General features: G+C 38.7%; 1 protein-coding gene across 2 annotated transcripts; it reads right to left on the reverse strand.

The window, feature by feature from the left end:
* Positions 1-1233: 1233 nt before the first annotated feature.
* LOC110067305 (WD repeat-containing protein 91-like) lies at positions 1234-25488 on the reverse strand. 2 transcript variants are annotated; one of them, XM_020774628.2, is made up of 16 exons: positions 25345-25488; positions 19615-19879; positions 12984-13106; positions 11640-11859; positions 11106-11307; positions 10491-10779; positions 7742-7774; positions 7029-7072; positions 5975-6069; positions 5379-5475; positions 4969-5063; positions 4467-4665; positions 3880-3988; positions 3145-3257; positions 2345-2557; positions 1234-1950 (listed from the first exon to the last, which is right to left on the reverse strand). In XM_020774628.2, exons 1-16 carry the CDS (start codon positions 25465-25467, stop codon positions 1792-1794), a joined length of 2379 nt encoding a protein of 792 aa, XP_020630287.1. In that variant the 5' UTR covers positions 25468-25488; the 3' UTR covers positions 1234-1791. The 2 variants fall into 2 exon arrangements, with proteins under 2 accessions (XP_020630287.1, XP_020630280.1); XM_020774621.2 differs by having other exon boundaries at positions 11106-11310.

Raw genomic sequence — 25488 nt, forward strand, 5'->3', positions numbered from 1 at the left:
CACACAAGCCTGAATTTTATTATGCAGTGGGGATCTCCCTTCGACGTTTTCCTTTTCAAGGATTCACACGGTCTTGTGCGGTTCTCGTGACTGGGATTAAACATAACGATATTTTCACACAAAATGTGCGACAAATAACAATTTAGTTGTAGGTTTTTCTAGCCTACGTCGCAGACCCGCGCTAGGTAGCGTCTGTGACGCAGGCTAACGCTTTTCAAGTCATCTCTAAATGGGACAGTACCGTCACAGTACCATGTCCCAAGAAAATTGATATTAGTTCCAAATAAAATTGTTGTTGTTGTTTTTGCTGCCATCTAGTAGAAAGTTGGACAAGTCTAATTTGAGTGGGGGAACTCTGATAACATCGAAACTAGGGCATATGACGTACATGAGCGAGCAGCCTGTGGGTTCGGCAGGTCGCGGGGGGAGAGGGCAGGTTCTTGAGTTTGGATTTTGCGCTGCTCTCGTCTGACTAATTCGCGCAAGTGATCTAAGGTCGGCACACACTAAGGGACAAGTTGCAGGGACGAGAAGCGGGACGTGCCCCTTCGTGTGTACGCACAGGACGCATGTTGCAGGGTCACAGTACGCAGGCTCGTGCACGCGAGGCGGATATTGTTTCATTTCTCTGTTGTAGCGGGGAGAGGTTTCAAGGGGAGGCAGAGCACATGATGCGACATTGAAAATTGAGGTCGTTTTGTCTCTACTTCATAACCCACGAATTTTCTGAATTTCATGCAACACGTTGTGGGGACAGAGTGTTGTTCTCCTAACAGAACTTTTTAACAAAACCGTGCGTGTTACACGAGAAAAACTGTCGCTGCAAAATGTCCCCTAGAGTGTGGCGACCTTTACAAGCCGACGAGGGAGAAATAGGCTGAACAGGGTACGCGAAGGTTGGGGATGTGGGTGCGCTCTGATATATATATATCGGGAAAAGTTGAGGATGCCGTCTTAGTAATTCTTTTTTTAAAAAGAAAATGTCTAGCCATCCCAGGAACAACCTTTGCATGACCTTCATAGAACCGGGTAGAAAGAGATAAGCATATAAATTCAAACATTCTTCTAGGCAGTTTGTTTTTAATGAGGAACTTATGTGCTCTGTATAAACTCAGCAAACTGGCCCAGTTATAGCCCTCCCCGCCCCCCCCCCCCCCGCCCGTCTTTGCTATCCTCTGAAAACAGGCGAAAAATTTCATGTTCAACGTGTTCGAAAACTCGTCAGGATTGCAATCCAGTCATTAGGGAACTTTATTTTCCTGTTCGCCACCTCTACAGAAATGTTATGTACTCTCAATACATATCTATGGATTAAGCACATTTTTTACGTATAAATTTCATAAAAAATATATCTCTCTCTCATATACCTCTGATCTGTTACTGCATATCACATTTACATTGGAAATATGTTCTGGAAACCAATACTACAGACAACATCATAAAAACAAAACAAACGTTACATCATTTAACATTATTCTCATTTCTTCGTAAGAATTATAAAAAAATTATATCTTTGCCGCCGTTACCTAAAACACAATTCGGATTATAAAAGTCATCCGGCTGTTTATCTATTCTCCTATCCCCAAATCACAGGCACCTCAACGCCACGCCACAAGATCCCAAGGGGCCTGTGTTCGACTGCTCAGACACATACGGCCAGTCTTATTTCCACTGAAGGTCTTCCCTGGGGCACAACTTCTCGTAGCCACCATCTTTGATTTGAAAGCTGTGGAAAACTCTAAGGAGGAGGCTGACGGGACGACGCAGTGATAGGAGGGTTGATAAAGATTGTCAATGCTTTAACAGAGAAGTGACTTGTATTGATCCATCCACGGAGCCAGTGAGACACGTGTAACAGCTCATTGAAGAGCTCCAGTCAACGCTCACCACAGGCGACTTGTGTTCTGCCGGCAAGGACAGCACTTGACACAGCCCCTGGCTCTTTTCCACCTGGAAGGAAGGAAAGACAATTATTATATGGCTGTGTATGCATGTATTGTTCAGGACGATAAGATATCAAAATCCACAAGTTTTGGGGGGTAGAAAACATTGATGGAGGCAAGGAAAGGAGGGAGGGAGGAAAGGGAGGAAGGATCGAAGGAGGGAGGAAGAAGAAGTAAGGAAGGAAGGAAGGGAACGAGGTGAGGAAAGGAGGGATCAAGTTAAGCAAGGCGGACGAGGCAGGGAAGTAAGGAAAGAGGGAGGGAAGACGGCCTTGAGGGGGAAGGAGGAAACTTCTGGACCCAGTTCATAGTTTCAACACAACTATTGGACCCTCCATTACACAACTATTGAACCCTCCATTGCACACTAAAATGTCTAATGAATATTTTTTAAAACTCACTTTATATACGACTCCACTTTCCGGCCCACAAGAAAGGAGATACTGTCCCTCAGCATCGAAAGCAAACATCCTGCCATAAGATGACGGCGACGACATGAACTTGGTTTTGCCGTGCGAGAGACCTGGTCCTTCTGTCTCACACCACACAGCTCCATCATGGATATCAAGGTCGGTCATCTTCTGACCCATGCGATGTACACTCCACTGAGAAAACTAAAAACAGCACGAGCAACAATAACAAATTGAAACTTCTTCTTTAATAAAGCATCAGTACAACTGTTAACCAGATAGACCACGAGAATACCTGAAGAAAATCGGTATAGTATGTCTTCGAGATGCTGCCTTGACTAACAAACCAACTTTCAAAACTCGTGCCTAGCTTGCAGTATGGATCAATGATATTTGAAGATTAAGATTGCGTGAAATGTTTAATACTCTGCAAGAAGTCTTTCTTGTTTGTCTCAGACTGAGATTTTTTTAGGGAGATTGGTTCCATACTCAAGGATCTCATGGATACGTAACGTAAAATCTCCCTCAGTAACGCGTTTTAAAAGTCCATCGAATAACTCGTGGTCGAGATAGAAAGCGTTTACTAGACGGACTCGCGCAGTTCACCAGTCAATTAGATTGAAAGGCCGCCCTGTGGTCCAACTGGATTCAGTTTTGGCACCCTTATTTGTTGCAAGGGATATTAAAATGCCGCCAGAAAATGGCAGCTGATAGATCGTTTTCCTTGTCTGGATTGCCATCTTCAGCGATGGCGACGGTTTCGACGATTACTTGCATGTGACGTTCCTTACCTTGCCATCTGTTCCCATACTGTAAGCTGTGGTCTCGTCCGCACTAAACTGTATCGAACACACCTCGCCTTCATGAGCTTGCCAACCAATTAAACAGTCAAATGACCTCATATCTGTCACAAAATGTTAAAAGTTTTGGAATCTCAGTTTTAGAGTCTCCTTTAAAGTTTAAAAGAATATCTGCAGAACAAAGTGTATATCAGATTCTGAAAATTATCAGCCAGCCAAGTAAATAGAATAGCCTGTTCCATATGGAAAACGATCTGAATAAAGAAACCGAAGCTCCAAACGTATTAAATGAATGGGAAAAAAACTGACATTACTGCTAAAAAACACCCTTTGATCACGTATTTTTGCCGATTCTTGTTAACAGTATCACCTAATCCTTTCTAAAACTTCCTTGCATTTCTAACGCATCGGTGTTTTGCAGGTGATTCAAAGCACTATAGTTCATATACCTTCGTTTGACAGAGTCAAAAAAAATTGCGGGACCCTCGCGTGACAAATTTTGCCAGAGGGCGTGACCCTAACGTGAAAGAATCACCTAAATCATCATGAGCCTCGTGAAATGGAACCTATGGTGTAACGGAATTGCCAAAATTGGCTGACTTAGAACTGCATTATCATATCCTGATATTGCACAACCCTAGCACGAGAGACTGGTCCAATAAACAACACCCTGATGTGACAGATTTGCCAAAAAGTGCGTGACATATGTCATGACATTCAATTTACCAAATAAGCGTATCATGCCGTCAGATCCTCCTGAGATACAAAGTGTTGCATTGTGATTAAACGCAGTGCAGTTTATACATGTGGGGACTGGATCCAATGGTAGTTGGCGCTGAGAAAGAAAAATGGAAAAGACGTGTTACCAAATGCGTGGCATGCCGGACTTAAACCCCCAACTTGTTCTGCCCTTCAACCAAGAAGAATTACTGACAAATTAGTGTAAAAGCTGCATAAAGCCTGCTCTCTTCTCTCCGTTTGAAGTACTTTATACCTCTCATTTGGGAATATCGTTACCAAAGACTCACATGCAAGGAGGTTACTCTCTGAAATAAAGACAGTTGTAACCCCGCACTAACGAACAAATGCCTCTGCTACAAATCCTTGGAATGGCAATGGTCCCCTAGCTCCTTTCAGGAACAAAATTAAGTGTAGAGTAAATAAATGCAAAATGTCAACCTCAATCAGGGCAATAATCGCGCCGTTTTGCAAATCCCTGTAAAACCCATGGAGAGTTTTTAGTGTCCAATAATAAAAGCGAACGCCTGCAAATCAAAAGTTGTGTACTCGCTAACAACTCCTGCAAGTCATACCTCAACTCTCATGGCCTTCATATCCCAGCACTGCAGAACACCTGAACTGCTACTTAAACTGTTTGACGTCAAAGTGGACATCTCGCTGTATTTTGAAAAGGACTGGGACAACCTTAATGATGACGTCACAGATTTCTTGTTTGCTGCCGCCGAACACACAAAGGCACCTCCGGTAGGACTGCATGACAGTGACACTATTCTGAAAAACACAACAAATTCTCCGAATCAATACACCTTAGCTAAGTGCTTTGGGGCAAAAAAAGATTCAAAGAATTCGAAAGAGCGCGCTATCTTTCACCTTTCACGCCATGGTAGTGATCTCAAAATTGCATTGAGAGCGTCCTCACTGCCGTTAGTTAGGCTTGTGCCTATGTCGCAGTGAAAACCAAGTTTTCTTTTCAGCTTTCTTTGATTCAAAGGTAATTTTAAGTATATGACAAAAAGATTGGATAAATCGTGACCTAAGCATATGAGCTGAGCATGACGACGATCTTACGCTCACCTGGGATACTGAGAATCGGTTGCAACATCGCATATTGGCTTTTTATTTTCCGTGTCGTAGAATTTAACTTTACCGTTTCCTGTGCCTAAAAGAAGCTAACAAGAAGACAAGGATATAAGCAAATGACAGAAAACAACAGCTTCAAACTGACTGAAAATGGGAAAGAACAGTACTATTGCTAACATTGAGAATAGCAATTTGACAATTTGAAAAATTCATTTTGAGCTCTTCTCAAAGTCTTATTAAAGCGAAGAATAAACAGCAACACAGCCACAGGATAGTGTTTTTACATGTACTTGAATATGCACACTACAGGCTTCGTTCACGGGTCTGGCTCTAAGAGAAACAGGGGGGGGGGGGGGGGGACCAGTCAACATTCAACACAGTAAGACGACAGATGCTTGGCTTACCAGTCTGTCAGGTTTTGGAGCCCACTCCAGTGATAACAGTGGTGATTTAGACATTATAGTGCCACATGTCTGGATATCAGGATGGTGTGTCCAGACTCTAAAAACAGAGAGAAAGGGAACCGTTAAAGAGGAGTGTCAATGAAGTTGGAGCAAATTCCGGTGACTAATTTGTCACGCAACGATCGTCTACCCACCTCCACTTACTGCGGAGTTGTGTGACAACCCAAATAACAGATGTCGAGTAGAAGATCTTAGTAACTGAATCATACTTCTTCCTTTCTGTTCAAATACCGTAACATACAGTTACAAAGTTGTGCAAACCACTCATAAACACGGCCCAAAAGTACTGTGCTTTTGTTAGAAATCCACAATTCTAATGAGTGATTTTGAGTGAACTTTTAAGTTGAGTGAATCTGTGAAGCAGACGAGGTACTACACAACAGCTGTTGAGTTTGTAGAGGAATGTCTCTCGAGCTACAGTACAGTGTATGTAAACCAAACTCACCATTTACCATCTCCAAGTCAAATAGATGTAACCAAAAAAATAAACAACAACAACAACCTAACACACTTTCATGAAAACCATTTTCTCTTACTTGACAATTCCGTCAGCGTCAGCACTTCCAATCATCCTTCCACTGGACGAAAACCTGCAATGAACTATCGCTGAGTGATGTTCCTTGTAGCCATCCTGATAAACAAAAAAATTTCATAGGGTTCATACACAAGATGTACGTTACTGTGCTGTGTGGACAGTTACAAAAATAAAAAGCACTAAAAGTTGTCATTTTTTTACATTCAGTGGGACTCACAAATGGATTTCAGTTGCAACAATGCTCAAAGTGCCATAACACAATGTGTCTGAAAAGACATAGTATTGATAAAAACTAGATGGAAGTTACGTGCAAATAGTTTTCACTAAGAATTTAAATTTCCCCCAAACTTCTTCTCCTTTTGCATCATTCAGGCTATCTATCTCCAGTCCTACTTAAACTGATCATGTAATCAGCTGTTTACATGTATATGAAAAATCATCAGTCCTTGTTGCACCATGCAGCGCACAAGGCGCGAATACTTATAAATAATTTAATAACAGTCTGAAGATCCCTTCACGCGTGAAACTCGAGTAACTGTCAACATATAGTTGCTATCTTTAATTCATATTGATGATTAAAACTATTATTATACATTGTAGTCACCATCTGTCTTCTCATTGGCTAAAAGCCTACAGTTAATTCCGAGAAACAGCGCAACCTACAGATTATTCACTAATCTGCTAGCAAATTAGTGAATAATCCGTAGGTTGCGCGCGCAATGCATGATTTCCAAGAGTAATAACGTCAAGTTCATGGCTTGACATTATTGACATGGCTTGTCAAAAATAAACTGTGTTCGGTACGATAATGCGTTTGTCGTTATTTTCATTAAAACAATGTATAATAAAACAATTATGAGATTCGGTTTTTGTGATATCCGAAATAATCCAGGTCTCGGTTAGTGTTATCAGCCTCAGCCTTTGGTTTCCGCTGGTAACACTTACCTCGACCTTGATTATTCCGGATATCACAAAAACCTAATCCAATAATTGTTTATACACAACAAATGTTGAGAAGAGTCTAAGTTGAGCTTACAATACACCTTTTGTTTTACCTGACTTAGAAATATAAAAGCCTTAGACTTGTGTTCACCATGACCTGAAAAATATATAGATTGATGAATTAACATAAACAGATTTGAAACAGTGTGGGAACTTCAACCAAGTACACTACCCATCCAAGAAATAATAAGTTTGCAACCATTTCATTGTTTTCACACCAAAACTGACTATTGGTCAAAGTGGAAAGAACTTTCTTGATTGGCCCTGTTGGGGTGGTATAACTTCATTATGCATGGCTATTCTAAAAGTAAAAGTGCCTTGAGGAAATTGATTTCAACTACGGTAACTAGGCAAAGTACTTGGTGCATTTTGTTGAAAAATCAAACTAAATACCAGACAGGATTAAGGGAAGTGAAAAAGTCGAGCAGTGTAACAGTGGAAGTACATTAACAACTGATCAAACACAGTTGTATCCTCTGCAGTTCACCAACAGACCAGCCAGCAGATACAGGGCAAAAGTCGTATAATTGTGTTGGCAAATACATTTGACGAAAGGAAGTATCGGGAGCTTTGTACGTTGTTTAGAAATCTGTGAATAATAATTAACAATGTCTCCACTTTGTTGAATCAGCTATGGCACATAAAAAATTCTTTTCACTTCCTTATTATTCAAATTATAGAACATACAAGGTATTCAACAGTTGATGAGGGAGCTCGCATACTGAATGATTGTGGGGGATTTACACCGCTTGAATGTCATGCTCACCTTCAAGAAGGGCTGACTTACGAAGTGTATCATCTACAATTGAAAAAAAAATTATGGATGAGAGGTACCGTCTGGAAATGATCCACGCAAACTTATACTGCTGGTGCATAATTCCAGTCACAATGAGCTATAATTCATATCAATAACACCTACAATCAATCTATAGTACTGCTCATATCATTGGATAGAATGACAGGTCTGCATCTTATAGTACCAACCCAATTGTCAGCATTGACAAGTTCCTTCCACCTAACCACAAATGTAAATAGTTAAGAGTAGGCGTGTAACGAGTAACTTACCTTTCGATTTGACTATTATTTTGAATAGGAATACTTTGATTACATTGTGCAAATTTTCTTTCTTCATAATACATGCAAAAAAAATTGTGGAGTTCAACAAGACCACAAGGGTTCGAGAGTGTTTTCCTTGATTTTGGATATCTTTAGAGACAGGTAGAAGAGAAGTTCTTTATTGCCAGGCATCAACAAAAATTACATACATACAATAACTTTCTACTCCTCAATTAAAACCCAATAGATAATTAAATCTACAATTCATTTGCTGAACGTTTAATAGTGGACAAAGCAAAGTTGTGAAAACATCCATGTATGGTGTAGTGTAGGCAAATTTTTGAATCAAAGGAAAATTGCTATTCTGATGTCAAAGATTCCTCAGTTGAACTAAAAGGTCATAATCATACAGCCCTACATGTAGTTAAGGGAGTGCTGAGAGTATAGTATTGCTACTCCTCTTAGATGGGATGCCAATCCATCACAGGTTGCCCCAGTGTTTTCTCAGGTCTCCCCTGGATAACAGTTTGTAAGTACCCAATCATACATTGTACTCCTAATCAGAAAGAGGCACTGTGCGAGTTAATTGTTTTGTCCCAGAACACAACAAAGTGATCCCAACTAGTGCCTAAAGGACGTTCGCGCAAAAATTTTCCAGTAGATAGATTTTTTTAAAATTTTTACTGCAGCCAGATAATTAGTTACTTGAGTCAGACATGCCAAAAATATTGGGGGTCGTCAACTTTGTTTCAGACATAAAGTGCATGGAAAACTACCCTGATTTTAAAAAATTAGTGCACGTAATTCAGCATGATCTACAGGGGTTTATATCTAATAATTTTGAAGCTGAGTCAACGGAGGCAAACGATCTTAGTCATATTTTGTAGAAGTGGGTCTGTTGCATAAATAATTCCAAACGTTACCAGTGTGTTCACAAAACGTAACCCTTCAAGGGGCATTTGAAACCGTCGCACAGATAAAGGAAGAGCTTAAAAGAACGAAATTTGATGGTGTATTTTGCAAAAAATTCAAACTTCTAGTCAATAGATTTTCTTCATTTTTTTCGCTAAACATAGAAAATCGGTAGAGAAAATAATCCATCAAAAGAAAAATAGGGGTCACCGAACGTCCATGATCGTTAAGGTGGCTTACTAAAGTTTCGATAGATTAGAACAGCCCAACTTCACAATCGTTTCAAAAATGTTCCAAGATGTGTTTCCTTTCTCTATTTACTGTTTGCCTGAGTCTTTTACCATTCTATGTGAAACTTGAACAATTAAACGTCAACAAATGGCCAAAATGAACGACCAAGTACCTACGGAAAGACTGGGCACTAGTAGGTTAAATCAGGTGTTTCTCAAAATCTACCCATATGACCCCACCTCACCATTTCAGGAATAAGAAATTGGCTCTGATTTAACACTCATGCAAAGTAAAGTAAATAACTGTAAGACAGATTTTTCGCAAACTAAGAAAATGTGAGATCAAAAATAGCACAAAATCTGTCTCACAGATTTTTTTTTAAATTTTGGCTCTAAACGTGATTCGCCCCTACAAATCAACTGTGAAAATTTCATCATGGGTTGTACACTAGGTTTTCGAGCAATCCTCGATCAAAGACTAGCTTTTATAAACTTGGACGAGAATTGAATTGCGCATGCCTTTTATTTAAGCGCACGCTCATGTGACACCATGTATCGCGTGCGAGAAAGCAATAGTAAATTAGAGCTCTTTTACCGGTTATTTATAGAGCTTTTTTTGTCATATTTTTTGGCCCTAGGCTTAAACACATGTTTGAACGGAGTTTGAAACTATTACTACATATACCAAAGTGATTTCACGCCTTTCAACCGCTGAAGTGGTTTTCGTTTCTTCTTAGGGTTACTTGCGTCATTTTTGCACGTGCGAGTAATACTGACGTCTGGCAGGCAATCATAGTGCGCACTACTGAGTCTCAGAAAACTGTAGTAAGCCACCTTAAATTCAGGCAAAGCTATAGCAGTGGCCATCTGCCCTATCATTGTTCATTTTATTACTCAGCACGCGCTCTCATGCATGACATGGCGTGTAAATTTGTGTGCAGTAGGGATGCACAGAAGCAATTAGCGCAAATGTCCTTAAATGCTAGAGCACTCCATCATGAGGACAACATGCTTCTTATTAAGCCATATACCAGGATCAGGCTTTCAGCCAGAAGTGGCCATCCAAACTGTGCAATAGGGCCTGCTCAAATGAGCAATTTATAAGGCAACAATATGAAAAATAGAATAATTTTCAATAGAAAATGACCGTCCACAGGATGCCTGGATGCCCATCTGGCCAAAAGCCTGAACAGGATTCAGATATCAACACACAACACTGTAACCAGTGGGGCACCACACCTACATATATTGCACCAGGTTGACAGCGAGCTGTAACATGTACTGTACTTTCACCAAATGAAAGTGAGTTACATATACCTGTCCTGTCTTCCAGCTCCAGCTGAGATGTTTTCAGTCTTCCAGGCAAGGTTTTACTCCTTTGGATAGAGAATCCTGACTTTTCTTTGTCATCTAGGCTTTCAATCGATGGTGTGTCAAGGCTCTGAGTCTTTGAAATGGATGACTTCAAGGGTTTTGCATCCTCCTCGTCATTTTGAGACTCGTTCTCAACTTCAACCTCTTGACCTTGAGGTTTCTCTTGTGACATAAGAACTGAACTTGACTTCAACTGCTCTCCTTGCAAGAGGGATAGTTGCTTCTGCTGTTCCTGTAATTGCGTTCAAAGAACAAAAAAAGGTATTCAAAAAGTGAAACTACAAAATAATTAAAATGTTCACAAGGGTTTCATCAAGGTCCAGGTACCAACCAAATTCATTGGTTGTGAGAATGATTTTGCCTTCTTGTGTTTTCACCATCTCAAGGAATCGTTTCCTCCTGAAGAAGTTCAGGTCAAGGGAAGTAAGCATCACTTGTACGTTCAGCTAGTGAGCTACATGTATGTATACATATACATGTACTGTCTCATAAATGAGGACTCCTGCAATCAATGAAAATCCATCCAATTTAATTTGTAAAAGGCAACCCGCTGCCAACCTGTATCTGTTGCTGCTGCTGCTGCCTGACCAGTTGTTGTCTTTTCAATTTGGCCTGCATTTGTTCTCCATGAAACATTTGCTGTTGTTGTTGCTGTTTTGGGTCCTTTCCCTTCTTGTTCTTTTCTTGCTTGTCTTTGAACATTAATTTGGAGAACTTTTTGGACACGCTGGGTAGAAATTTGCCAGATTGTACTTGTGGCCTGCTAATGGGATAAATATTAACCTATATGTATAATCATCCAATCATCTTTTGGCTCATAAAATTGAAAAACCTTAAGTTAATCAATATATTTACAAAGTTGCATCATTGTCAGCTAGGTGAAGGTGAATAAACCAAGGCTGTACAGAGTTTAAAGAACACAGTACCAAGAGCATGTGCGATGTGGCGATTGAAGGTTCTAAAGAGTAATGAGGTTTAAACCCCACCAGGGTCTCTGCGTCATGAGTTCAGCAGTGTATCCTTGGGAAAGTTCATCAATCAATCATTTTAACTTATAAACAATTACTAACATCAAGTTCTTAAAAATCTTACCTGGTAACAACAAAGAACTCATCCATGTCTTCCTCTTCGACAGTATCACCTCTCTTCCTCTGGCTTTCTGCAAGCTCTTGCTCCAGTTTGGACTTCTGACGTTGTAAGTTTGCTGCTTCATCTGCCAGTGACACAACCTGCTCTTTGAGCTTCAACACCTCCTGCTCCAGCCTGTGCAACTTTCCCCTTTCCTCATCATATTTAAGAATTGTTGGCATGGGTGTTTAGAGTTAAGAAAAAAGACTCAGACACATATTTGAATAGCAATTATTGAGCAACTTGTAATAATTTAGTCATGCATTGCTTATACAGTTATACAACTTGGATGGCCACTTAATAAATAACTGACAAAGTGTAGACAAATGAGCAGTTTTTTAGCATACAGTTACAAAAAGGTTGCAAAAATGTGATCTGCACCCAGGGCTTATTATCGGCTATATTATATTGCTGTATTTCAGTTGCCACAGATGTTTAAAGCATGATCTCAACATTCATGTTTCTCACAGCAGAGTCCCAAAATAACTAGGTGTAAGCCCTCACACTTTTTTACCATTAATTTAAATTATTATGACGTATGAAATGTCGATAAATCAAGTGCAGCCAGCCCGATATTTTGATTGCTGTACATACTCACATGTACTAAGCATTTTAAAATGAAAGCACTGTCCTATCCCTAAAAGGACCCTAGTCACCCTGCACCATTTTTGATGCTATCGAAATTATCGACATTGCATGGTAAAGCAAAATCTTATTGCTTTACTGGAAGTTGTGTTCCTGAAACTATGTTCAATTATCTTTAGTAGTTTCACAGTGATTTCTTTCAAATAAAAACATGTAATAGCCGAACTCTCACATGTAAACAAATTACAAAGGTGTGGCTTTAAGTGTCACTTCTTTAAACAATTTAATTTAAATGGGTTTTTTTGTAATAACTTTACCATAAGTGTCATAATAGCCCAACCTCCCCACAGGGGTAAACTCCCCACAATGTCTACTTGCCCCTGCCTCAAAGGTGGCCATTGTAAAGAGGTATTTAAAGACCATACGATCATCCATTCCCCACATTACCTTCTTGGTATGAGCCTTGAAACTAAAATACATGTTAAGTCAATCAGACAGTCATTGTGATAACAGTTACCGTCACTCAAATAGATGTCATGTAGACAACCCACCAAACAAACAGCAATATCTCAAGTCAATAATCATTATACACTAAGTTTTGGTCAATTAAGATAAATATACAGCATGTTCAAAGGGATATGTTGTTTTGACTAAAAATAGTGGTTATGAATCACTCAAATATTTAAAACATCCAAAGCTAAGTTTGTTACTTTAAAAGGATATGCATGTGATGAAACAAAGTAATCAAAAAGTTGTATAGTGAAAGGAAAAATGTCTCCTGCCAGGCCCTCTGAAAGTACATCTCAAATGTGACATTCTGCTCAGGATTCTTGATAAACGGGATGGCTGAAAACAGATAGAGAGGCATGACCTTACAATTATTACACTCAGAACTTTGAAGTTCTTAAAATAACATTCTCAAAGTCATTAATAATTCATCAAGTAAGTTTGAACAAAGGAAATCGTGAATGTGATGGTGTTTGGATATTTGGTTTTAGCCTTCGCATGTTCAAGGAGGGGTGGATGCCACCACCGGTACCCCTAAGGTTTTTTCAAAGTTTTGAAAGACAATTCGCTCTAAGGGGCTGAAACTTTCAGAAGCTGTTCCTTCATTCTCTGTGGAGACTTTCATCTGTCAGTTGCCTGTCCATCATTTCTAATACATGTTGCCATGGCAACCATCAAATTCCATGTAGGTCTGGTGAAAAGTCAACTTTTTTGAGACAATTCTGTTAGTGTTTTCCAGTTTCCTTCATCAAATTGCAGAAATTCGTGAATTTGTACATTTCATAAGCATTGTGGCTTGATTTTGTGTTAATTTACGTCATTTCTTGACTTTTCAAGGAAATAGTAAAATCCATTTGACGTCATATAACATCATAACCAACAAAAATGGTATCACCTTGTAGAGCAAGCTCAGGACTACCTAATCAATGTAAATTTATTTTGCTCTGCCTTAGCAGAACGAAAACCCAGAGGGGGCATTCCATCCACCCAGCCCCCTTGTACCACCAGTGGGGGTATGAGTTAGCTTGAATGTCCGAGGATTAATTAACATAGATTTTTACGATTCTATTTCTTCATTTCCTTGTTAGTTTTAGTTTTGATTGAAAAGACATATCAAGCACTTGAGACCATGACCACAAGATATATCAAGCACTCAAGACCACATCTCCAAACACCTAAAAGTTCCTGAAAATAATACTGTGCTACACGTCGTATGTATTTTTGCCTCTCTTCTTGGTGTTTGGAAATGTGTTCAAACACAGTTTTCTGTTTGATTTATTACAGAACAACTAGAAGCATCTGCACTCGAGTCACAGTGGCATACACAGAAGCAAAGCCTATGATCAAGGTTTTTGTAGCTGGATGACGCATTCAGGAAAAGTAATTCTACCTCAAATTATGGATGGAATGCTAGTCCATGGTAGTTTACCTTAACAAGATGTTATAACAGTTCACTAGTCCCATTTATAAGTGGTAAAAAGAGATACTGTGAGAGTGGTGTCTCATCTAAAGACACAACACATTGAACCTCTTTGGTGCAGTAGAGTAGTTCTAACTCAGACAATGTATGTCCCACATTTCTGAAAGTTAGCTTGACGACAGAGTTTTATTGAGCTCTATTTAAATTAAATATATATGCAGAGAAACTAGGAGATGACAGCTCCAAGGCAAAAACAAAACATAGTTATTGTTCGATGCTGTTTCAAAAGAATGCTTTCCACATGAGTCAACACACTTGCAACGTAACATTTAAACACCCTGCGCAGAGCTGAGCATTCCCTAAAGAAAAAGAATGAATGACTTGAAAGCAAGGGGATCTAGACAGGCTACATCAGGGCTTGACATTAACTTTTCAACTTACTAGCCAAGTGGCTAGTGACTACTTAGATGTTACTGGCCAAAAACATTTTTTACTAGCCAAGCGTTGAGGTTGGCTACCTTATTACATGAAATTTTCGCGACACATTCATTTCACGATTTGTCAGTGCACGTATTTCACGACACTTAATTCGCGATTTTGCAAAAATTGGGATTTTGAATCACTTTAACTTTATGTTTTTGAGTAACACAAAATTTGTTTCCTTGGCAATGTTACTTAAACATGTCTTTGAATTTAGTAAACTGACTTTATCAAAGGTACAATAACGTCAAAAGTAACAAAAACGCAATAACGGGACTATATGTCAACAGTAACATAATGTGTTATGTTCCCGACACTTGCTTGTTTGCGTCACTTTAATTTTGCGACTTTTTTTTAAATCGCGAAATTCGCAAAATTAACGTGTCGCGAAAATTTCAGGTAGGTCCAATAACAGCAGAATTACCAGCAAGCAACCCTCTTTAATACATGATGTTGGTAATTATATTGTACTTAAACTAGTTTCAAAAAAGTTCCAGTTCCCGAAAAGACTTTCAGGACTCTGTTTTTCTCTGAGACTTCCTTGGAAAAATATCAAGACCCCCCACTGTAAAAACTCTCAAGACTTCTTCACAGACAGGTGCCATAGAAAACGTGTGCTTTCAGAAAATGCTGTCTTGTGTCAAGTATTTCTTTAAACAAAATTAACATGTTCAGTTCCCCGTTTATGTACCACACAGCGAAAAGTAGACATACATGCTGAAAAGCACATGCCCGGTACCATGATATGTCCATAATGAAATTCTGACATTGTTTCCGAGAAAAGTGTAAATTTTGTGTTTGTCTTCCTTGAAGAACACAGAAACTAGTTCAGCCAATTTCATTTTGTTGACTAGCCAAAGTGGCTAGTGGAAATCAAAAACCTACTAGCCAAAACTAAATTTCAGACTGCTAGTCTGTGGCCGGTTTGCTACTGTTAGTGTCGAGCCCTGTACATTCAGATACTCCGATTATTAATAGATCACGATACTGGATTACATTATCATACATCTAATCTTTCAGTACTGTATCTTACATCTCTGTTAACTTCACATCTGTCAACTGAAGGTTAAAATAAAACCAAGAGGTAAAATGCCGTTTTAAAAGAGCAATTTACCTTTTGGTATGATTCCAGCCCAGTTATCACTCCCAATTTAATATATAATTACATAGTCCAGATTAGTACAATTTATTATTATATATGTATTAATACCCTTGTTTGGCTCACCATGTAGACCTACAAGTAAAATTCCACATACAAAGTCCTAGGTTAATATTTGTTCATAAGATAATAAATTTATATTTTGGTAGGCAAGCTACTTACTGTATGGCACAAAGGTGAAAGGGAATTTGCATTAAGCACCTATTTTCAGGAGACTTATTTTCAGGCAACAAATATATCGGAATTTACAGAAGCTTTGAACATCTGCAGATGTGTAAGTTGTGTATCAGGTAAGGTTAAAATTGACATCAGAATATAAACTGCACACTAAATGTGCAGTCTATATTTTGGTGCAATTTCAGCCCAGCATTGGCATTACGTGTAATGCGGTAGTTCAAATTAACTTTGTACTTAAACTTACAAAACTTTAGCTGGGCTCTACCGATTCAAATCCCAGACTACATACACCTACATACAGACTACATACCTACATACAGACAATGTATGTCCCACATTTCTGAAAGCTAGCTTGACAACAGAGTTTTATTGAGCTCTAAAATTAAATATGCAGAGAAACTAGGAGATGACATCTCCAAGGCAAAAACAAAGCATAGTTATTGTTCGATGCTGTTTCAAAAGATCGCTTTCCATATGAGTCAATACACTTGCAATGTTCCATTTAAACACCCTGTGCACAGCTGAGCATTCCCTAAAGAAAAAGAATGAATGACTTGAAAGCAAGGGGATCTAGACAGGCTATATCCAGATACTCTGATCATTACTAGATCACGATACTAGATCATTGCATTTATTGTACATCTAATCCTTCAGTACTGTATCTTACATCTCTGTTAACTTCACATCTGTCAACTGAAGGTTAAAATAAAACCAAGAGGTAAAGTGCCGTTTTAAAAGAGCAATTTACCTTTTGCTTTGATTTCAGCCCAGTTATCACTCCCAATTTAATATAATTTATAATTACATAGTCCAGATTAGTACAATTTATTATTACATATGTATTAATACCCTTGTTTGGCTCACAATGTAGACCTACAAGTAAAATTCCACATACAAAGTCCTAGGTTAATATTTGTTCATCAGATAATAAATTTATATTTTGGTAGGCAAGCTACTTACTGTATGGCACAAGGGTGAAAGGGAATTTGCATTAAGCACTTATTTTCAGGAGACTTATTTTCAGGTGCCAAATATTTTCAGAATTTACAGAATCTTTTAACATCTGCAAATATGTAAGCTGTGTATCAGGCAAGGTTAAAATTGACATCAGAATATAAACTGCACACTAAATGTGCAGTCTATATTTTGGTGCAATTTCAGCCCAGCATTAGCATTACGTGTAATGTGGTAGTTCAAATTAACTTTGTACTTAAACTACAAAACTTTAGCTGGGCTCTACTGATTCAAATCCCAGACTACATACAACACCTACATTTACATGACTGTGTATCAACAACCTTTAATATCATTAATAATTACCATTTTCAGTGGGAAGGTTACAGGGTAGAGTGTACTTCTCTAGGGAGGGAGGGGAGTAATTTGCATTTTTGAATTAAGATCTTACAATAGTCCTTCTCACGGTTACCTTCGCTCAATTGCATTACAATAAAATCTAGCATGTATGTAAGGGAATTTCATGCTATTTTGTAGTTTTAGTGCGAAATTGCCTTGCATCCACGTTGGATTACATTGTAATGAAAATGAGAAAAATTAACTGTGAAAAGGGCTATTAGAAAAAACAGCCCTGAGACTGACCATTTACAGTTTCAATTTTGTCGCACTTGACAAAAGAGTCAAAATTCTGTTGACTACGATCCTGTGATGTGACCTTGACTCATGTTCCAGTTCATCCCTTTCTTTCAGTCACGTAACTAATTAAAGTTCAGTTGACTCCAAAATTACAAAGTACAAAATTTGGGGGCTTATTTTTGAGATAAAAATCAGTCGACTCTGAGTTGAAAGCTGGGGCTGTTTGATAGTATAATAGCAATAAATTTTCAGAGCAACAACTGTAAATCATGTACAAACATTTATTATAATTTTATTTCTCCCCCCACCCTTGCCCCCCTTTAAATCAACACAGGAGGTGTTATGATATGCGGTAAACAAACTAGAGCGTCCTTCTTTCCTTTTCGTTGTTTTGTTCTGTTTTGTGTTGCCCATATTAAGAATATTAAGGAACAAGTGAAATAATAGAATACAGCTAAAGAAATCATGTATTCAAAATGCGGTTTAAGTTGATTCTAAGTACTGTTATCTGTTAAAGTGCAAGAAATTAGATAAGTATCACATTTTATAATTGTAAACACCGTTTATTTGTATTGTTTAACAGGGCAACTGAATGGCAATTAGTGTAAGTGCTTCTGGTGTAGGTTATTGTAATTCAATCATTGTAAGTAGTGTTAGTAATTTTTTTTTTCTGTTTTAGTGTTTCTTTTATGTTGTTACCATTCCAATAAAATAAAATAAAATAAAATAATATAAAATAAAATAATTTTATTTCTCAGTTACAATGCATGCTGTGATTGGTCAATTTGGCAGGCCATACCCTACTGAAAAATCAGCTATCATTTAAAGCTGTTTTTGTTGTAAGCCGGAGACTTTCTGTGACCTATCAACAAGCATTCTTAACTTTCAAGTAAAAGTTTGAAACTTTTGTTTAATTCTTTATTAAAACATGCTAACAACTTACAACAATTTAGAATTGACTTATTTTGCTTTCCGTGTGCACCACTCATTAAAAGCTGATCTGCATGAATAGAATTATCATTTCCTGAATCAGTCAGACACTTACATGACTTGTACAGTAGAGATACTGTACAATGTAATGTTGTACTCACCTTGTGTCTCTGTCCATATTGAACATTAAGGATCAGTGTTTCAGCTAGAAAATTTTACTTGAGAGCAAAAGTGGCCCCTGAAGACCTTTTTTAGGGGCCAATTTTTTTAGGAAAGGGGCCAATAAATTGAAAGCTACAGAAGGAAAAAATGCATCAGGGTACCAAGGAAAATGAAGCAGTTTATAAGGATCTATGATAATATTTAATAACTGCTTTTTGAAGTGTTTCTACTCAATAAAGTTTCTTTTGAATCAGATACTATTATGAAGGATCCGTGCATTACAAGAACAATCCTTAGGCATACATGAAGTAGTCAATGATCAAGGATTTGCAATGCATTATAGGGCGATTTCAAACACGGCCAGCCATTTGGAAGTTTTCCCATGTGAGAGAATCAATACAGCAAAGCAAAAGGACTGATTGACTTCTTTTCTTATGTTGAATGTTTTTAGAAGCAAAGATCTTTCAATATGATTTTCTTGAAGGACATAATGTGTGACAAAATAGCCATTATTGATTGTCAACACAGAGAAATGTAGTTGCCATTATGGCAACTAAACCAGAATTTTTGGTCGCCAAGGATGAAATGTTAGTTGCATTGGCGACTGTATCGGTCGCAATTACGAGCCCTGGGATGGCTTTAAAATACTATGTCTGTGTTAAGCCTGAACTCTTGTAAAAGGAAAGAGCCAATTTGCCCTTTTCTTGTTTTTCTGGGGGCCATCTCTGATTGCAGTGCAGGATTCCCGCAATGGCGCGCTCTGGCGGAAACACTGAAGGATCCTCATTCTTTTCTCCCTTTGGTTCAGGGCCCATGCGCTCCATTATAGGGCCACAAATAGAAGGGGAAAAAACTCAGCTGTAACTTACAGTGCAGACCTACTGGTAAGTAAGAGGTATGTGTTTTTCTGGTTACAAACTTGAACTTACCAAACCATTCTCTCCACTCAGTTTGTGTCTGTAGCTCTGCAGTATACTTCTCGAAAAACTCCACAACCTTATCATTTTTGGAATTCTGTATTGCGTGCACTATGTAGAGCCGCAAAAGACACATCTCCAACTTCTTGACATTTGAGTTGTGCTGATAGTCCAGTCTCTTGAAGAAACGATCATTCAAGTAGTCCCAGAAGTCCCTGAGACCTACGATGTCATAGCTTAGGATGTACTGGTACAACTGATCTACAATTTTATCCACCTGAAATTGAAAGGATAATGTGAAAATAATTATTACATCGCAAATTGATCCAAGAGAAAAAGGGGAATCCAAGTAGGTTCCCTTGGGGAGCCAAATTTTACAATATGCATGGAACATTAAGAATGACACTCACAAATTATTTTCAGTGCATTACGTTTTCAAAATACCGCAAAAAAGAGCATTTTTTTAGGAAGAAAGTCTTTTTGCCTTCTCACACACCGCTGGGAGCCATGCCAAGCCGAACCACGAAGCCTGACCTTTACTAACATAACAACATAATGTCCACATAATACAAGGCTGCTGCCTTATGGGCGTCCGGTCACCTGAGACGCCTAATTATTACGAGTGTGGGTGACTAACTGTTTGCTCAAGGAGCCCGAGTGGGGGCCCAAACATAGAGTTTTCATTTCCATGTAATCTGTCCGATGACTTCAATCTTCTCATGAAATCGGTCAAAAGATCATTCTCACAATATATCAAACGGAAAACAACAGCTACTCTGGTCTCGTTTTGCTTATATCATGATAAATATGGACCAAAACACGGTAACAAAAGTCTCTCTCTGCTCACAAGACAGCAGAAAACAGCCATATTTGAAAATCGCCCTATAATGCATTGCAAGCTCAGTATTAAATAAATGTAAATCATGTATGCCAATGGATGTATCTCTCTGTTGATGCCTCACTGATTAACTACATTGATAACAAATATTTTTGGAATTCGAGTGATGCTGCTGCTGACATTATATTTACAATTGAATAAGGATAAATGTGTCTAAACTCTTCGGCTTTTTTGTCCAATCCTGTAAAACTTCACTTAGATGTACTGAATGAATTTCTTTAGTTTCTGAAAGGATATTTACGACTTAAAAGTCAAAATATTCAAGTGACTAGCCAGCAAAAAAAAAAACAACAACATCATAAGATTGCAATTCTTTTTGCATACTAGGGTTTTATATTTTAAATTATCAGACGAATTGTCACGACTCCGCCCAATATATTAGAATACAGTTTCTCCAAACAAGCAGCCAATATAATCAATGCGGTAATGCTACCTCAAAATCACCTTCAGTTTATACTAATGTCCCAGCCCCAGGGAAGGAAAGCACATTTCAGTGAAGCCAAATTCAAACTCCCAAAATGCCTCTTTCATTTTTATTTGTTTTCATTTGCAGCTTGCATTTCATGATTTGTACAATGTATTTTGTTTTGTTAAAATAGAATTGCAAAACTCAAAAACAAAAGCAGCAAAATGAATTTTTGTGAAAAAGCTGCAGCAATTGCATGGATACACCAATTAATGGATTTGTTTGACCATAAAGAGGGTAGTAAAGGGGGAGTATAGATCACGTTTCACAGAAAATAAAGCAGCCCTTTCACAATTCACGAAAAATACAACATTGGCATTTCACGCTTCATGGAAAATAAAAGAGAACATTTTGGAAAATCACGGTTCATGGCGACTATGGAAATCACAATTCATGAGGAAACAAAATTATGGCTATTTCACATTTCACAGGAAATAAAAAGGGCCAATCACGGGTCACAAAAATACCCTTTACCACCCTCCATAAATAGTATTCTTTCTCAGTCATGACCTGATCTCTTTGCTGAATGCTTTATTTCAAAACTTTGATTGCTATTAGACCATATTAGTGTCCCATGGATAATCTCTGCCTCCAGACCCCTCCCCTAAATTTCCACAATTCACCCTACATCCCCCCATCTTCCCCAACCTCCCCAACCCCACAGATTGACCACCACAAAGTTTATCCCGGGCTCCTAAAAAAGTGGTTTGGGCTCCTTAAAAATTTCCTTATGCAACAGCCTTGGACATGACTGTCTTACAACAGCACAAAAAAGTGGTTAGAGAATAAATCCACTGCAACGTAATAGACTCTAAAAATACTTCACAGGTGGGTGGGTGGGGCATGTCAGGTAATGGCAGATGGCAAAACTAAAGCTCAACCTTGTACAGAGACATTTCTATACATGAAAAACTAGACATAATTATTGAAAACCAGAAAGCATTTTTTAAGTTTATGGCTGATGTAATGAGGGTAGGGTTTGTAGGTACACATGTACGTAATGACGTTAATCGGGGTTTAGGCCATGTGCCAAATATGGAGGGAGAGTCAAATGTTTCGGAAGGGAGAGACAGGGCATCAAGTGTTTCAGTAGGGAGGGATGGGGGATCAAACATTTCAGCAGGGAGGGATAGGGCAACAAGTGTTTCAGAAGAGAGGGACAGGGCATTGAGTGTTTCAGTAGGGAGGGACAGGGGGTCAAACATTTCAGCAGGGAGGGAAAGGGCAACAAGTGTTGCATCGAGTGTTTCAGTAGGGAGGGACAGGGGGTCAAATGTTTCAATAGGGAAGGATAGGGCATCAAGTGTTTCAGAAGAGAGGGACAGGGCATCAAGTGTTTCAGTAGGGAGGGACGGGGGTCAAATGTTTCAGTAGGGAGGGATAGGGCATCAAGTGTCTCAGAAGAGAGGGATTGGAGAACTTCAAATTTTGTTACTGAGGACATATCAGGAGGTATAAGCGACATTTCAATTGTTATGGGAGAATCATGTAGTTTGGGGGAGGGATACAGGGAAAATGATATTGTTTCACAGGGAAGTTTGCAGGATATTTCAAATGTTATGGGAAGGTTCAGTCAGGGATCCACGGAAAATATTGTTTCACAGGGAAGTAAAGGAAATCGAATTTTAGGGGACATTTCAAATGTTATGGAACAGGCAAGCGCTTTGGAAGAGGGTGATAAGGAAATTGGTAATGTTTCACGGGAACAGTCATTGGGGGAGGAGGATAAAATATTTATGGGGGAGGCATTACTTTTGAAGCGTTCAAGTTGTAGTGTGGGAAATTTCGCCGCTAAGTTTTTAAGCGTTATCTTTAAGCCGGAGGAGCTAATTAACCGTAACTGTAATGGGACTCGGGGAAAGGGGCAGCTGAATGCTGCGAAAATAGATATTGTAAAAAAGTATGTTCTAAAACTGTATCCATGTACCCCAGCACAAGAGGACTTAGTGTGGAGGAAATGTGTTATTGCTATCGACAAATTTTTGTGAAGGAAAAAGCGTGATGGCCGGGAACGATGAGATTAAATAAGCTCTACTTTTAATGTTACAGTAATTAATTCATATGTTTGAGTGCGCTAAAATCCGCTTTCTTAGATTGAACCCTAACAGCCAGTTTGAGAAAAAATGAATTCATCAGTCTTAAAATCGGCGATTCTCATGTGTTCAAGTTCATATAAGAAAGATTGAGAGACAACAACACAGTTTCGCGGATTTAAGCGTACTCAAGTACAGTATTGCCATTCGAAGAGAAAAGCTTCCGTTGTCATGAATGTAATTTAGAAAAGATCACAACTCTTAGACTAGCTGGCCAATGTTAATAACAGTTATGTGCAAATGTGGTAATATAAGTGCGTTTCAGTGTTCAGAAGTCAGATCATGTATCTTATGGCAGGCCTAGACCGCTGTGTCGCCCGATATATAAAATGTTTATTCACATACCGCTCGAGATCTTCATTGTCGAGCAACAAAAATTCTATTTGTTTAAGAGAGTGTATTGTGCCATTGGAAAAAAACGATTTATATCAAATAGAACCAGCGATGTTTTTGCCGCGACACTTTGCAAAACAAACTTCATTTGCATATTAAATCAACTGCTGCTAGACAGAACTTTCCCTTGCAAAAACATTGAGTTAATGTAAACATCGCATCATATAAACATTATTAGAAACTCCTGTCTTCAAAGATATAGTATTTTGCCGTTTGAATAAACGATTTATGCCAAATAGAACTGGAAATATATTTTTAGTGTTTGCCTTGACGTTTCGGAGAACAATAAAAGTTCATTACGTTGTCGACTTGTCGATGCGTGCCGCTAGACAAACCTCGCGCTGGCAGAAAAATTTAAAACTACATGTAATGTAAACGGTGCATCTCAGAAACCTTGATAAAAACTCCTGTCTTCAAAGATATCGTATTTCAGCGTTTGAATGAACGATTTATGCCAAATAGAACCGGAGATATCATTTTTTCAACAATTTCCATGACGCTTTCATGACTCCCATTCACAATTGACTTGCTGGCGCATGCGAAAAGCCGGAACATTTTTCTCCTACGCAAAATTAAATGTTTGTTTGAATTAGCGGTTATTGCAGAGCGAGCAAATGTAGGTAACTGAATCATTCAGAGTGAGCAAGATTCGCAAAATCAACTCTTTGCCCCCGTGATCGCACGAATTGAAACGCATGTACATGTAACTCTACTTGTAGTTACATTCGATGTTCGATATTACCTTTGTTCGATATGAATCAAACAAACGATCGATGCATATTTTATGTTGGACGGTCCCATCGATTTGACAACGAACTGCAGAGCGGCAATCGTTACCTGTAACCGGTTTCTCACGCGTAATATACGCCATAGTAAACGCTTCAGTGATTCTTGGGAGAAACAAGACTCATCTCGCGAGAAACGAGACGAGAGGTGGTAACTTACTTTTGAGCGGTACTGTACGTGCTGTACACTGTACTAACCAAACACCAGAAACAGGAAACTTTCAATACTGGCAATAGGTTTAGCTTCCACTGGATTTTGTTTCACTTTGCTTGTTTTTTGCCATTTCATTTCATTCATTTCACTTTGTTGGTTTTGTTGTTATTGTTGTTGTTGTTGTTTCAGGTTTTGTAGTGTAGTACTAATACATGTACATACCAGTTGTGATACATGTATATTGCATGAAAACTGAAAACTGTACGCTATTTTTGTCAGTGAATTCAGCCATATTTTGTACATGTAAGAACAACTTATTGAAAAACTATGCAAATTTACATCATGCATGACACTGAGGTGTCAATAATGGCAAAAAACATAAGCTTATGCATAGACGCTGTCAATGATCAGTAATGATTTAGGCGTGAAAAGAAAAATGCAGACCAGGAAACCCATTACTGGCCTTGGCTGCATTGGTTACTGAGTTTGTTTTTGCCCTTCACTAAGGGGCCATGCTCATAGGCAGTGTTTGACATTTCCTGACTGCATATATATATACCGCAGACTGCAGACTTCACACAACTAAAATTGCATTCCCATTTCCATTTCCGAGGGCTAAGTGTAAACAGGTCAACGTGTGTGCTACTCAGGTTAATCTGAGGGATATTCAGGCTAACCAGGGCGCCTGAATGAAGTCAGCAGTCTGCAGTCTGGAAATGTCATACACCGGCCGTTATGCTGCAATAAGCTTGAGCAACATGTTTGTGGGGAAATTGGAAACGTCAAACTTGTTGATTATGCTATGGCAGTCCATGGACCACGTTCATAGAGGTAGTCAGTGGATTGAGTACAATCCATCGACCCATATCAACTTTCATTCTTGCACAGAACCTGACGTTTCTACAACCATTCTATAAAATAGTGGCAACACAAACCGCAATAAAACAACTTACCCTAAAGCTTTTGTCCTTATCTGCTTTTAGATCTGATTCAAAACTCTTTAAGGTGTTCGAAAACGCTCGAAATACGAGATACTCTTTGATAACGTCGTCCAACATCGGTATAGCAGCGGCCATCTTTCTTTTGCCTCGATTTGA

The sequence above is a fragment of the Orbicella faveolata genome, unplaced genomic scaffold (genome assembly GCF_042242905.1).
Source record: "Orbicella faveolata isolate gen_17 unplaced genomic scaffold, um_ofav_v1 contig_1, whole genome shotgun sequence".
NCBI classification, from domain to species: domain Eukaryota; kingdom Metazoa; phylum Cnidaria; class Anthozoa; order Scleractinia; family Merulinidae; genus Orbicella; species Orbicella faveolata.

Excerpts from the sequence above, each read along its gene's own strand:
- LOC110067305 (XM_020774621.2), bottom strand. The coding sequence starts at position 25,467 with ATGGCCGCTGCTATACCGATGTTGGACGACGTTATCAAAGAGTATCTC. Across the intron at positions 7,073-7,741 it reads TAAGTCAGCCCTTCTTGAAG|GTCATGGTGAACACAAGTCT; the intron begins GTGAGCATGACA and ends TATATTTTTCAG. Across the intron at positions 6,070-7,028 it reads CTTTTATATTTCTAAGTCAG|GATGGCTACAAGGAACATCA; the intron begins GTAAAACAAAAG and ends TTTGTTTATCAG.